The following is a 14,862-nucleotide window of genomic DNA, read 5'->3' as shown; positions in this document are numbered from 1 at the left end:
TCCCCAATAGCTGAACTATTCCACTAACTGAACACAAACATGTTACAAGACTGAATAAGATTTCGACATTGCTGAATCCCACCTCCCCAACGTTCACGCATACGCTGATGATATGCAGCTTTATATTTCATTCAAGCCAGATGGTTCTGCTGCTGAGTCGGATGCTGTTGATGCTTTACAAGGTTGCATCAAGGATATAAGAACATGGATGGTCCAGGACAAACTGCAGTTGAACGATGCTAAGACTGAGTTCCTTATTATAGGCACACGTGCACAGTTGAATAAGGTTACATTAAATGACTTGCAAGTAGGTAAAGCGAAGGTGTCTGCTGTTCACTCTGTTAGAAATCTTGGTGCATGGTTTGACGCAAATATGAATATGACTACACATATTAATAGTATATGTCAGTCTGTTTATTACCATATGCACAATATTAGACGAATCAGGAAGTATCTGTCGTATGATAATAGGAAGTCAATTGTACGGGCCATCATAATGTCTCGATTGGACTATTGTAACGGTCTGCTGTATGGTACGCCTGCTGTTCATCCTGGTAAGTTGCAGCGCCTGCAGAATGCAGCAGCTCGGCTGGTATGTTCTGTATCCAGGTTTGATCATATTACTCCATCACTGATGAACCTGCATTGGCTTCCGGTTAGTTACAGAATTGAATTTAAGATAGCAATGCTTGTTCACAAATGTATTTATGGCGTTGCACCACAATATCTGTCGAGTTTGATAAAAACTAAAGGGAGTTTGTGGTATCAGTTAAGAGGTAACCAGGGTACACTCCTAATAGACAATACGCATAGAACCAAAAAGACACTAGGGGACCGGGCGTTTGAAAGTGCCGCGCCTAAAGTTTGGAATAGGCTCCCGCTAGATATAAGACAATGTAAATCATTGAATACTTTTAAAGTTTTACTCAAGACTTATTTTTTTAAATTAGCTTTTTATAATTAGTTTTTTTTTTTAAATTGTAATTATCTTAATTAGTTTGAGTTATTTTTAAATTGTATGTGTATATATTCTGTAATGTGCAATCGATCATATCTATAGCATGTTAGATTGCGCACAATAAGTAATAAATTATTATTATGAATATTTAACACTTTATAAATACAAACAAACCAATGCACGTATTTTTCCTTTTTATTTTGTTATAAAAGAAGAGTGAGATCAGTGTGTGAGGCTCCATCAGTCCAGTTTATCCTGAAACTATCAGTGGGGAGGAAGAGAAAAAAAAAGTCATTTCAGATCAGTCCTCCTCTGCAGGATTCGTCTCCTCCTCTGGTTTGTGTCCAGGGTTCTCCTCATCACTGTCACTTTCACTCTCGCTGCTGCTGCTGCTGTCATCGTCCCGATCGTCACAGTCGCTCTCTTCAGCCTCCCGGGTTTCTTCAGCGTCCTCCCGCTCGTCTCTCTGCTGTGTGGGTTCGGCGCTCTTGTCCTTTTCTCGCTCTGGTTCCTCCTGAGGCTGGTCCTGCTGCTTCTTCCACATCTTGGCCATGGCCAGCAGTTTGAGGTTGGGTTGATTAGCCGCGTCCTCGGGGAAGATGTAGTCGTAATATTCTTCCCATCCTGCGTCCGACTGGAGAACGAAAGGAGACGCCGTTAAGAGTTAGAGATGCAAATGTACCAACTATGTTCACATTACGTGCCGACAACTAAAGAACAGTACAGTCCACACAAGCAGTTAAAAAAAATTCCCCAATATGAAGAGAGAAGTTTGATCTTTGTGACGTAAAAGTGTGTAACATTAACATTCCACACGCTGCAGACTCGTCCGACTCACCCCGTCCTCTGCCGTGAGCTTCTTCCTCTTCTTCACCTTCTCGGGCAGAAGCTTCCTCACTCGGTCCTTATTAGCCGAGGTACCGAACTCCTGCTCGAAATTCTTCCACGCCTCGAGCAGCATGAGCCTCTCCTCCTTCTCCTCACACATGCGCAGGCTCCGGTTGGCTTCCTCGTAGACCTGCCTGCACCGCTGCAGACGCTCCGCACCTTCAATCGACATCTCGAACTGCGCGTAACTGATCCACACCTGCACACAGACACACACACACCGTCTTACCTGCGTGCAAACGAGCAGATCATTTGCTATTTTGTGGAGATTTACTCGATTTGGGCTGGAACACACACACACACGGTTCATATCTTTGTGCATTCCGATTTTTACAGGACTTAACTTCAGGGAGCAGCGTCAGAACAAAAACTGACGTGACACTGGCGTATTTCTCTATAGACTTCAAATTACAACTCGAGTTATTCAATTTAACAAAAAGCTAAATATCTTACAGCGTCCGCCACATCGCCGGGCAAACAAGGAAACAGCCACGACAGTTCATAATGAAAATCGAGGCTACTGCAGTCAGCGCAATCTCTCTCAAACTATTAAAATTTATTTTATACCTGCAGGTCACGTTACATCACAGAGCCATATAATTTACCCACAAATATATTTATTTATTATTTATTCTGCACACTGCGCTCGCTCTGTGTTCATTCCACTCAAAAAGTGTTCAGCAAACCAGCTACCAGATTTGGGACATTGACATCCTGTACTTGGGATTTCTAAATACACCGGAGACGCCGACTGATATTCCGAGGCAGGTTTCATGCGTGCCGGAATTCCTGATAAAGAAAAATACCTCGTTATGACAAAGGTAAGGTCACGCGTTTACTCAGAACTGTAATAAACAAGCCAGAGTCGAGCGCTCGCGTATTTTAATGGTGTTTAGCCGAGTCTACATCCAGCACGTGAACATGCTGCTACTCAAGCCAAGCATCGGGTTTAATAAAATACATCACGCCCAAAGCCCACAGCCAGATATCCACAGCCGCGATGACGTCATGTAAAAGCCATCACGATGTTGTGACCTTTCCGTTCTGCTCACTTTTGCTTTGTTTGTTAAACAGCATAATCTAACAGATTTGCCAAGTTAATCAGGAAAAATTCCTCAAGTCGGAGCCCTGTGTCCCGCGACGCATTAAAATTCCAAACTTGTGGTTTTTTTGGCAATTGTGTGTAAAACTGCACGATTTCTGTGTTAACACGATCCTTGGTGACATCACACGCTACAGTAGGCCATTAGTTTTAACGTCATATCAAATGAACCTGTATAAGAAAGCGAGTCGGAGATTTACAGGAAATGCATTACGCTCACTTTTTTTTTCGGCAGCTCATTCAGGTTTGGAGCTCTCGTTAAACAGGGCGGGTCACTGGGTCAGATAAAGACACGACACTGATGTGATTAGAACCAAAACCAGTGACGTCTCTGCTGCCTTCAAAAGACCAACAACTCAAACACAAGCCAGACGTTTGTGTTTAAAGTAAGCAGATATGATCATCTGAGGTGTAACCTGCTCGACCGCGTCATAAACGGGTCCGAACGCTCAAGTCTGCACCGAGGGCTGGTTCTGTTTGTTTGGGGCAGATTCTCACAGAGCAGTTCCTTCTGAACGGTGGCTCAAGTGAACAATTCCACATCACTTCTGTGCACATAGTTCTCTTATTAAATTATTCTTTTTTTATTGTAACTACTTTTCTCAGATACTCAAGCAGCAAAAGAGTGTTTTGGATGCGAGGCACGCAGCAGGGAGTTGATCTCGCATTTCAGCGACGCTTTCAGAGACTAAGGGCCTCTGCATGCTCTTGTGACAAGGCTTTCGCAGATAGCTTTTCGCAGACAGTTGTAATTTATCGTTGAGCGGGGAGTAATAGGCGTGCGCGATGTTATTCACCGCCACAACGCAAGGGGGCGTGAAGTCGCTAGGAGTAGTTGGTGGGTGTGGTTAGTGGAGTGTTTATCCTCCGGTTACTTATAATGACTAGAACTGGAGTCGTATAGATGTACGTACTTCCTCACTTCCTCGATCAACCGCTCTTCGTGCTGCTCCATCTTCGCTCGTGTTTTTAAAAATGGCGGTCGTGAAAACAAACCAAACCGGGAAAGTAGGGAAGCGGAAGTGCGTGTACAGCGGATGTAGAGTGGACCAATCAGAGCCCTCTTGTCTGCGAGGCTGTCTGCGGTGGTCACAATTTTTGGGAGGTGCACGCAGAGCGTCTGCAAAGGGGGGGGGGCTACGCAGACGCCATCTGCGAGGACTGCGTTGTCAGCATAAACTGGCCTTAAGGGCTCACACCGCGCTCCATATGAAGTGTACGGCGGTTTGGTTGAAGCGATTCCCAGACCAGTGACAGGCTTTCTGATCCGCTCCCAGGCTCAAACCCAGCGTTCACGCTTCACCATGTGGAACAAACTCAGGGCTCAAACAAACAAACAGGAAAACAAAATAGAAAAAGTCCTGACTGATGTGGCTCTCACTCCGTGTCATTACGGAAATAAATGACGGCACCCTGGAACGTGTTCACCCGGGTCAGCAGCCCTACCTTGACATGCTGTGTGCGCTGCAGGAGCCTCTTATAAAGTCCACGCGTGTTCTCGTACTCCTCCTGCTCGATTTCAAAGTCAATATAAGACTTCCAAAGCACCTTTCAAGAGAAACATCAAATTAGGAACACAGGGAATTCCAGATGAAATGTAAAGCAGTGCTGAAGAGAGTGTGCAGCATGTGAGTGAAACCTCTGGCATGTCGAGGCGAGGCTGGCTGATGGCCAGCTCGAATATGGCCCGCGCTCTTTCGGTGTCTCCCAGGATCGTCTCCAGCTCAGCAAACTTGATCCAGGTGGTGCAGTTCTCCGGGCTGAACTCCAGGTACTTCTCGTAGAGCTTCCTGCAGCGGTCAAACTCTCGGAGCTGCAGCTCCAGCTCGATGTAGCCTTTAAACAGCTTGTTCTTTGGACATTTCCCGATGCCTGTGCCCTGCGATTACACAACGAACAAGGAAAGCATCAGACTGCAGTTTCAATAAACTAAAGCCTGTACGGTTGTTGAAGTTTACCAGGCCTCGTCTGGCGTTGTGCAGGTTCTTCTGGCGGACTTCGAACTGACCGTAGAGCAGCCAGATTTTAGCAAAGGTAAACTATGAACAAGATTGAAATAAGACAAATAAATAAATCTCCAACAACTGCTCCACTGTAATGCTTGGATTAGGACTTAACAGCTGCTATAATGCAAGTGATAAAAATAAAATAAATAAAAACACCCCCCACTTGTTTCACATCCATTCCACAACATTAAACATGAATGGGTAAAATCTACATTGTCGTTCCCTAATTAATTTATAAACAAACACAATCTATCACGGGCAAATTCTGTGAGATCTACTGAATAACACTTTGTTTAATGCCACTTTAAATCATACTGCTGCTGCTGCTGCTGCTGCACAAATCTGTAAAGTTCTCGCAGTAGCACGAACTGATCCACCGCTGCACGACGTGTACCTTTTTGTGAGGGATGAGCTCCAGACACGCCTGATACACCTGTCTCGTCCTGTCAGGATCCTGTCACAGAACCAAACCAGCACGTTACGAAGACTTTTTCACAACACCACACCGATTAAAAGCCCAATAAACATCACTTCAGTGCCAGGTGTCGGGTCTGACCTTCACCTCCAGCTCCTCGTAGAGTGCGTAGTGGACCCACAGGTAAATATAGCGCCTCCAGTGTCTCTTCTCCGTGATGGGCGGAACGTTGGCGATGGCTCGTTCGTACACTTCTCGGACCGTGTCGGCGTCTGCGTCGCTCTCCACCAGCCGCAGGTAATCGAACCAGGCGTCGTAGTTGTGTGGGTTCACCTGAAACAAGACACCGAGCCAAAAGACAACTTGGTATCCCGTGCTGTTCCCTCACCATCACGGTTTCACTTCGGTGAAGATCAGAAATGGGATGAGAAATCTCAGAACATTAACCCTTTATGATATTTAATTCCAACTTCACAGCTTGAAAGGGAACAATCTGTAAATCCCTTGTAACGCTGGACTCGTGTATTTCTGATTAGGTAGATTTCAAGAGCAGGAACGTAACCACTTCACACGCTCGTATTTACAGCCATGAAAGCTGCACTGACTTTCAGATTTTTCAAGTGAAGCTCATAAAAATAATTTTCCCCCAACACACTATTATTTTTGTTTAGTGACCAAAAGCTACTGAATTTGAATCACAGACTTCCAATTTTATTAGTTTTTTTTTTTTTTAAATAGAACAATTAGGCCACACCAATTTAGTTAGTTGATTCTTGGATTTTTTCAGGAAAAATATGAAGCGAGCGCGAAATAAAAAAATTTAAAAAATGCTCTGATGGTAAAATTAGCGATGGAAATTGAGGGCTTTCATAATAGAGAAGCAAAACAAAGACAATACATTACTGTTCCACATTTCATATGGCTCTTTTAATAGCTTACCTTATTTCCACCCGTATGCATTAAGGGCTCTGGCTGCACGTCTTTTATCAGGCAAACCAGTAAACAGAGAGGCGAAATAAACGATTGAATTACAGTCAATTGAACGTCTACAATGCACAGAAAAAAAGATTTGGCCAGGAGGAGCTACTTCTGATGGCTAAATACTTCGAATGATTTTTTGTTCGCCCCTCACATCAATCAGTGAAATATATAAATCAATCCCACCTCCACAGAGCTGTAGTCCAAGCTGGCACATCGCAGGGTAACAAGCTCACGGCATCTTGAGTACAACTGTGCAAAGTTTTCCCCCTCTTGAATTTCGACACACCTGTCAAAGGTTTTACGCTTCTGTTCGCTGAATATCCTAACAATCACAAACAGGCTTTGCAGGATTCCCCTCCACAGGCATGTTTCTCCCACAAGTCTTTATCTAAAGTGAAAGGGGCGATTTGATTGGTTTTCGACGTCATGTGACCTCAACCTGCAGTCAATTTCGATTTTTTTTCACTTTGCATTTTCTTCAAGCAGCGATTCCGAGAACCAACTAATCGAATTGGTGTGGCCTGAATTTATTGAATTGGTGTGGTGTGAATTTATCTCCACGTGGCCCTAAATTCTCCGCTATTTTTTCCTGCTTCACCATGACCCAATTCAAGATACTACGTCATGCATCACATGGTGGGCTTTCCCCGTTCACGCAAGGCATTGTGGGATACAAATTTGAAACAGGAGAGAAAAATGGAGGGCGTGAGTGTGCGAATGAAACGTGAAAGAGCGACTACAGTAACAGAAAGAAAGCGAGAAGAAAAGACGTTATGTTCTATACGAAGGAAAGGAAACGCAGGACCAAACTAATAAATATGGGCGCTCAGCGAGCACCTCGGTGTGATCAGCTGTTCGTTTAGCGACAGAATGATGGAACTGTCAGTGCACGCTCAAAGGGAAACCTGTAGATGGCAGTAATGCAACACTGTGGATGCCAGCTGCTGTAAAACCCAAAAGAAGAAGAAGAAGGTAAACCTGCGCATGCGCACACGGACTTCCTCTGTCTGCTTGACTGCACGAAGCGAGCGATTTCATGCACATTATTTGCTTTAATCCCCTCAAATTAAATAACTTCCCAGCCACAGAATGGCCTGATATTTTGTGAGCTATTACAGAAATAAACAGATATCACAATCACCACATTTCAGAGCGAACTAAATTTCACTGATTTTATGAAATCGAAAGGCCGTCTCGTTTGAAGTAATCACAAGTAATAGTTATGAATTAAAGGTAGATGTTGTTAGCACTGAGTTATCTGCTTATATTCAAACCTCTGTAAATAAGGAGTTTTATGTAACTGGGCTGTGAGAAGTTTTAGCCGAGTGCCCCGACTATTCAAGTGCAGCCGGTATGCGCACACAATGAACTGCCAGATCGTCTCTCATGTTTAAAAAGGTTTCACAGAATATTTGGTGATATTTTACCTTAACCTCCTCCTCGTACTGAAATCTCCTCTTGCTTACGATGACCTCCTCAATTCCTCTCCTGTCTCCAAACTTCTTCTCGAACACTGTGTAGTTCTTGAAAAGCTCCTGGGCCTGCTGTTTGGGGATTCTGTCCAGGGCGTACTTATAGATCACCCGAACACGCTCAAACTGAACACACACACACAGTGCTGAGCGTAAATAAGTACACCCCCTTTGAAAAGTAACATTTTAAACAATATCTCAATGAACACAAACAATTTCCAAAATGTTGACGAGACAAAGTTTAATATAACATCTGTTTAACTTATAACGGGAAAGTAAGGTTAATAATATAACTTAGATTACACATTTTTCAGTTTTACTCAAATTAGGGTGGTGCAAAAATGAGTACACCCCACAACAAAAACTACTCCATCTAGTACTTTGTATGGCCTCCATGATTTTTAATGACCGCACCAAGTCTTCTAGGCATGGAATGAACAAGTTGGCGACATTTTGCAACATCAATCTTTTTCCATTCTTCAACAACGACCTCTTTTAGTGACTGGATGCTGGATGGAGAGTGATGCTCAACTCGTCTCTTCAGAATTCCCCATAGGTGTTTGATTGGGTTCAGATCAGGAGACGTACTTGACCACTGAATCACTTTCACCCTGTTCTTCTTCAGAAATCCAACAGTGGCCTTAGATGTGTGTTTAGGATCATTGTCATGTTGGAAAAGTGCACGACGACCAAGGGCATGGAGTGATGGTAGCATCTTCTCTTTCAGTACAGAGCAATACATCTGTGAATTCATGATGCCATCAATGAAATGCAGCTCCCCGACTAGGGCTGTGCCGATAGACGATGCCATCGTCCATCGACGATGGTGGTCATCCATCACGATGGAGAGCCACCATCGTGATACCACGCCCCCTCCTGTCATAAACATGCATATACGGTATCATCTGGGCCTATTTAACCTAAAAAGTTAGTTTTTTGTTAGTTTAGTTAGTTAGTTTTGTTTAATATATAAATATATTATATAACATATATAAATACATAATTATATAAATCATTATAAAGTAATATCCTATTACCGCTTGTTCACGTAGGCTATGGTGCAGGGACGTGCTAGTGAACATAACGTGGTTACACAAATACAGTATGCTACTAATAATAAATTTCGACTTCATTTTTTAGCCTACACTATACTTTTAATGTAAAATTTGTCATGTTGTTCAAACAAATAGCCACTATTAACAGTCGGGAAATATTGCACCTTATCAAACGGCAGTGAAGCACGGACTTCGGCAGAAGTCAAATAACTTTTTAATCTGGTAAATAGGCCTACTTTCAGACTCAAAATGGTCCACTCTAAGCCATAAGGCAGCTGGGCCATAGAAGGTTCACGCTGCACGCTGCATGCTACACGCGTGTAAAGAAAAGTGGACAAACGTAGCATGACTTGCTCTGGGCCATAGAACGGCGTTCACGTTGCACGCTGCACACTTCACGCGTGAAGCGTGAAATGAACATGCACACTTTTTTCTAGGCGTGAAGACGGAAATTCCAGTCAATGCATGCGGTCACCGCCGCGCCAGCCAATCAGAACGGGTCTAGGGAGATAACTCTATGCTTTCAGGGGAAAACTTCAGAAAAAATATAATTGAATGGTATAATTGAAAAATAGTTCTTCATCGGGATTGTCAAGCAGATTATAGAATGTTCGGTGAAATTCACCACGGGTTTCTCTCAGAAGGAAGTGTTCTCGGCTCCAAATTCTGTTCCTTTTTCTCTTCCTCTGTCTCAGTAAAAGCAGAATGAGGCAATCGTCGTCATCCGAAGAGTCCATATTGTTGGTTACTCGGTCAAAGTAGAACAGACGCAACACGTGAACATCCAAGCATGAAGTTTAATGGCCCAGGGTCCGGTTCTTCACGTGAACGTGTAGCGTGTAGCGTGCAGCATGCAGCGTGAACCTTCTATGGCCCAGCAGCCTAATGTCAAACCAAAGGGAAGAATGAAGGTGATTCTGATAAATGTAAAGACAGTTAAAAAAAAAAAAAAAAATTAAATCATGATTTTAAAAGCTGGCGCAATAATTCAAACACTAATAAATTGGAAAAATTAACGCGTTCATGTGCGCACTAAAGGCCGAAACGCATCTTCAATTGATATGGTGTAAATAAACAATGAGTAATAGCTTAAGTGTAGTTTCTTCTCATAATTTGAATCCTAGTCTTTCATTGTTAGAGCAGATTAATATCTTACCGTGATCAGTGAGTGCTCGGGGAGGTTCATTTCCACCTGCGCTTTGCGCAGCTCATTTCTCCGAAGCCAGCTGTGCGCAAACGCAGTGTTGACTGCTCGGCAAACTCCAAACGCTCGGTCTGTACTGGCCCTCTGTTGCGCAAGCGAGTTGGTTATGGCCAGGTTCAAATTGTGCCCAGAACAACTTAACCACGGCCATTTCAATTGCCTGATGGCTGTGACAATATTCACCCCGTTGTTATGCAGGCGATCTTTTTCTCCTCTATTTTCCATTCGGCAAGTGTCTCGCGCAATGCGTCTTCTAAATGGTCCGCTGAATGTGTCTCTGGCATGAAACTCGTCTGCAGGCATTTGGACTGCATTGCCCACTCTCGGTCCACATAATGTACGGTAGCTGACATATAGGGCATCATGTTGCAGCTGGACCACATATCCGTTATCAAGGCCAAATATTCCACATCACCTAGCGCTTTTGTTTTCCTTTACGTGCCAAAGCCTCGGATGAGTATCTAATACTTTTAATAATAATAATAATAATAATATATTTAATAACGTAGTATTAAAATCCCCCCCCCGCCCACGATATCATCGTCCATCACGATGTTTGCACTGTAAACATCGTCGATGCCAATTAAGGGGACATCACACAGCCCTATCCCCGACACCAGCAGCACTCATGCAGCCCCACATAAGGACACTGCCACCACCATGTTTCACTGTAGGCACCAGGCAGTTTTCTTTGTATTCCTCACCTTTGCGACGCCGTACTGTACAGTTTTGAAGCCATCAGTTCCAAAAACATTTCTCTTGGTCTCATCACTCCAGAGTACAGAGTCCCAGTAGTCTTCATCTTTGTCAGCATGGGCCCTGGCAAACTCTAGGTGGGCTTTTTTGTGCCTGGGCTTTAGGAGAGGCTTCTTTACGGACGGCATCCACGCATGCCATTCCTCTGCAGTGTACGCCGTATTGTGTCACGGGAAATAGTCACCCCAGTTTGGCTTTCTACTTCTTTAGATAACTGCAGTGAACTCGCATGCCGATTTTCTTCAACCCTTCTCACCAGAATACACTCCTGTCGAGATGTTAACTTCTGTGGATGACCTGGACGTCTCTGTGAGATGGCTGCAGTTCCATCTTTCTTAAATTTTTGTCCCACTTTTGCTACAGTATTCTGACTGATAAGTAAAGCTTTGCTGATCTTCTTGTAGCCTTCACCTTTGTGGTGTAAAGAAATTATTTTCTTTGGGGAATTCTGAAGAGACGAGTTGAGCATCACTCTCCATCCAGCATCCAGTCACTAAAAGAGGTCGTTGTTGAAGAATGGAAAAAGATTGATGTTGCAAAATGTCGCCAACTTGTTCATTCCATGCCTAGAAGACTTGGTGCTGTCATTAAAAATCATGGAGGCCATACAAAGTACTAGATGGAGTAGTTTTTGTTGTGGGGTGTACTCATTTTTGCACCACCCTAATATGAGTAAAACTGAAAAATGTGTAATCTAAGTTATATTATTAACCTTACTTTCCCGTTATAAGTTAAACAGATGTTATATTAAACTTTGTCTCGTCAACATTTTGGAAATTGTTTGTGTTCATTGAGATATTGTTTAAAACGTTACTTTTCAAAGGGGGTGCACTCATTTACGCTCAGCAGAAATCAGGTAACAGAATCTAACATTTTGATATCTCACTGATTTCAATGAAAACTATAAAAGGCAACATTCACAAGAGTGTGCGAGTGATTTTTTAATGCCATGTCAGCACCTGAGGCCATTTCATGGCAAGAACATTTATAAAAATGTATTTAGAGATGAAAGTGGAGCAAAGAAAAAAAATCCTGAACTTCTGAAAGTCAAACTAACAAACACGCAGAGCCCTGCATTCTACTGCATTTTAGTGCTTATTTTCACTAAAACAAGTTATAACTTTTAAGCCTTTTTCTTTCATGTACATTAATCATTAACATGTCAAAAATATCAAATTTAATTCCCCGAGTTAACGAGTAATTTTCAGGAGTGCGTTGTTCTAAATTCAGAATTTTCACTATTGGATGTCAAAACTTATATAAAGTGATGCTGTTACATCTTATGTGCAATACTGCATATACATTTAGAAAATAATAATTCAACTATATATTAAATAGTTACAAGAAAGACCGTGTTTTCTAAAGCACGATAAAATCTCATTCACATGACATGAGGTATGTACATAAGCATATAAGGTCTCGTACACACCAGCAAGCATTGTGAGAGTACAAAAATGGCGGCGCCCTGTTGCCGAACGTAAACAAGCTGCGCGATCGCAAAACCGAATTTCTATGAAACGGAACGCAAAAAATCTGAAAAATAAATTTCTCCATTCAGAAAACTGGAGATTTTCAAGAGTTTTGTCAAATATCCGGATTTCTGGGTAAATCCAGAAGACTTTCATCCATCTCATCATCTCCAGCCGCTTTATCCTGTTCTACAGGGTCGCAGGCGAGCTGGAGCCTATCCCAGCTGACTACGGGCGAAAGGCGGGGTTCACCCTGGACAAGTCGCCAGGTCATCACAGGGCTGACACATAGGCTACGTTTACACTAGACCGTATCTGTCTCGTTTTCTTCGCGGATGCACTGTCCGTTTACATTAACCCCCCTGAAAAAGCGGGGAAACGGGAATCCGCCAGCGTCCACGTATTCAATCCAGATCGTGTCAGCTCCGGTTCTGTGTAAACATTGAGAATACGCGGATACGCTGTGCTGAGCTCTAGCTGGCGTCTCATTGGACAACGTCACTGTGACATCCACCTTCCTGATTCGCTGGCGTTGGTCATGTGACGCGACTGCTGAAAAACGGCGCGGACTTCCGCCTTGTATCACCTTTCATTAAAGAGTATAAAAGTATGAAAATACTGCAAATACTGATGCAAATACTGCCCATTGTGTAGTTATGATTGTCTTTAGGCTTGCCATCCTTCCACTTGCGAGTGGTAAGTGATGTGCGCTGGGATCACACACACAGCGGCTCAGTCCCGAATCGTGGCTTGTTCACTTCACTCGCGCGCTGTGTGAGCTGCGCAGGGCCGGAGTGCGCACCCTCCAGAGGGCACTCGCTGTTCAGGGCGGAGTGATTTGGAGCGCAGGATGCCTGCGGAGCCGAGCGTATCCGCGTATTGGTGTTGCTGTGTGCACGGCTAACGGTTTTAGTGTAAACACGAATCGTTTTAAGAACGTTAATCTGATGATCCGCTGATTCGACGTAATGTAAACGTAGCCTTAGACACAGACACCCATTCACACTCACATTCACACCTACGCTCAATTTAGAGTCACCAGTTAACCTAACCTGCATGTCTTTGGACTGTGGGGGAAACCGGAGCACCCGGAGGAAACCCACGCGGACACGGGGAGAACATGCAAACTCCACACAGAAAGGCCCTCGCCGGCCCCGGGGCTCGAACCCAGAACCTTCTTGCTGTGAGGCGACAGCGCTAACCACTACACCACCGTGCCGCCCACTTTCATCTATATGTATTATAATTTCTTCTTAAGTAGATAAATAATTACAGAAATTTTTAAATAAATAACTAAATGAGATGTTTCCAATACACACGTAATAAACATTCAAAAATGTTTTGTGGTGGCGCCTTGTTAAAATGTTATTTATACTTTGAAAATAAAAAAAATTGTTCCCTTGTGGTGTTTAGACCGAGACAACAAAGTAAAATATGCTCGACTGTCAGAGATATCCTGCAGAAAAGGCATGATGGTGGTTCTTCACCCTTTAATAAAAACCATGGGTGAGCCTTGAATGCCCAGCACACCGCCTGGCCATGTCTGGTCCACAAATTCAAGCTGATTACGCCTCACTGTCCGACTTAAAAACATCACCAGAGTGAAACCCGGTTTCTGATGGAGGCCAGAACTGACTGTGCATGAAATACTGAGAGCAGGAAGTTACCTCTTTCTGTTTCTCCTCAAATTTAGCAAAAGCCACAAAGAGGTTTTCATCAATCTGTTCCTCGCCGAAGAACTCGACAGCCCTCTCGTACACTTTCCTTGCATGAGCGATGTAACCGTGTTTATCTTCGAAGCGGGCGTATTTGATCCAGTTCTTCACTATGGGGTGGACTATCACAAGTGCAGGGGGGTTAAGGACTTAAACTTTATAAAATACAAGTTCACAAACCAAGAAAAAAAAAAAAAAATAATAATAAAGAGCTTATTGAGAATCACAGTATTTTGATTTAGAATTGAGATCTCACTTTTCTTTGACACCAGTTTTGTAGGAAAGATGTACATTTACTAAACTCTGACGCGTCTTTAGCAAAGCAGTGTAGCTATAAAGTCCGAGCAAATGATTGTGATGAACAGCTTTTTTGCATGAGCTGAAACCCTGAGTAAGAGTTACTGTTATTTAAGATAAAACTTTATTAATATCCAGGTGCCATGAGCGAATTGTGCCTTTCTAAAGCTGAAAAGAAAGCAACAGCGTTACCGGATTAAACAGCGACTCTTCATCTCCTCGTGGGTGAAAATCATTCCTGAGAAATGTATTCTATGTATAAACACACGACTGTGAGTTCAGAGAGAAACTGTAAGCAGCCGCGACACCATAAACACTTCATTCGTCCATTTAATTAATTAGTGCTAGGGGTAGCAGCGCAAATTGTTACCCTCACTCAGGATCTTTCCATTTTATTCTTATTATTTTTATTTTCCTAATGTTTTTAGGACGCCATTTTCCCCTCAGTTTTCAACCAATCACCACCAAACTTCACATGAAGAATACCTCTGGGATGAATTATGTTGACGTGACTTTTGATGGTGATCCGAATCACCGAACTGGA

General features: G+C 43.2%; 1 protein-coding gene across 2 annotated transcripts in view; it reads right to left on the bottom strand.

Annotated features, from left to right (window-relative positions):
- Window positions 1-1,135: 1,135 nt before the first annotated feature.
- Window positions 1,136-14,862, bottom strand: part of crnkl1 (crooked neck pre-mRNA splicing factor 1) — a 28,657-nt gene continuing 14,930 nt past the window's right edge. The window contains exons 6-14 of one of the 2 annotated variants that reach the window (XM_060918012.1): window positions 13,974-14,152; window positions 7,778-7,948; window positions 5,511-5,702; window positions 5,349-5,408; window positions 4,907-4,987; window positions 4,588-4,827; window positions 4,395-4,496; window positions 1,797-2,045; window positions 1,136-1,592 (exon numbers count right to left, since the gene is read on the bottom strand). In XM_060918012.1, the coding sequence (XP_060773995.1) occupies window positions 1,260-1,592; window positions 1,797-2,045; window positions 4,395-4,496; window positions 4,588-4,827; window positions 4,907-4,987; window positions 5,349-5,408; window positions 5,511-5,702; window positions 7,778-7,948; window positions 13,974-14,152 (1,607 nt within the window). In that variant the 3' untranslated portion in view covers window positions 1,136-1,259. The remainder of the gene's footprint in view (window positions 1,593-1,796; window positions 2,046-4,394; window positions 4,497-4,587; window positions 4,828-4,906; window positions 4,988-5,348; window positions 5,409-5,510; window positions 5,703-7,777; window positions 7,949-13,973; window positions 14,153-14,862) is intronic. The other variant, XM_060918013.1, reaches the window with a different exon arrangement.

The sequence above is a fragment of the Neoarius graeffei genome, chromosome 3 (genome assembly GCF_027579695.1).
Source record: "Neoarius graeffei isolate fNeoGra1 chromosome 3, fNeoGra1.pri, whole genome shotgun sequence".
In the NCBI taxonomy this organism is placed as follows: Eukaryota; Metazoa; Chordata; class Actinopteri; order Siluriformes; family Ariidae; genus Neoarius; species Neoarius graeffei.
Note: the sequence above shows the minus strand (reverse complement) of the source record. Positions and strands in the feature narration are given on the sequence as shown.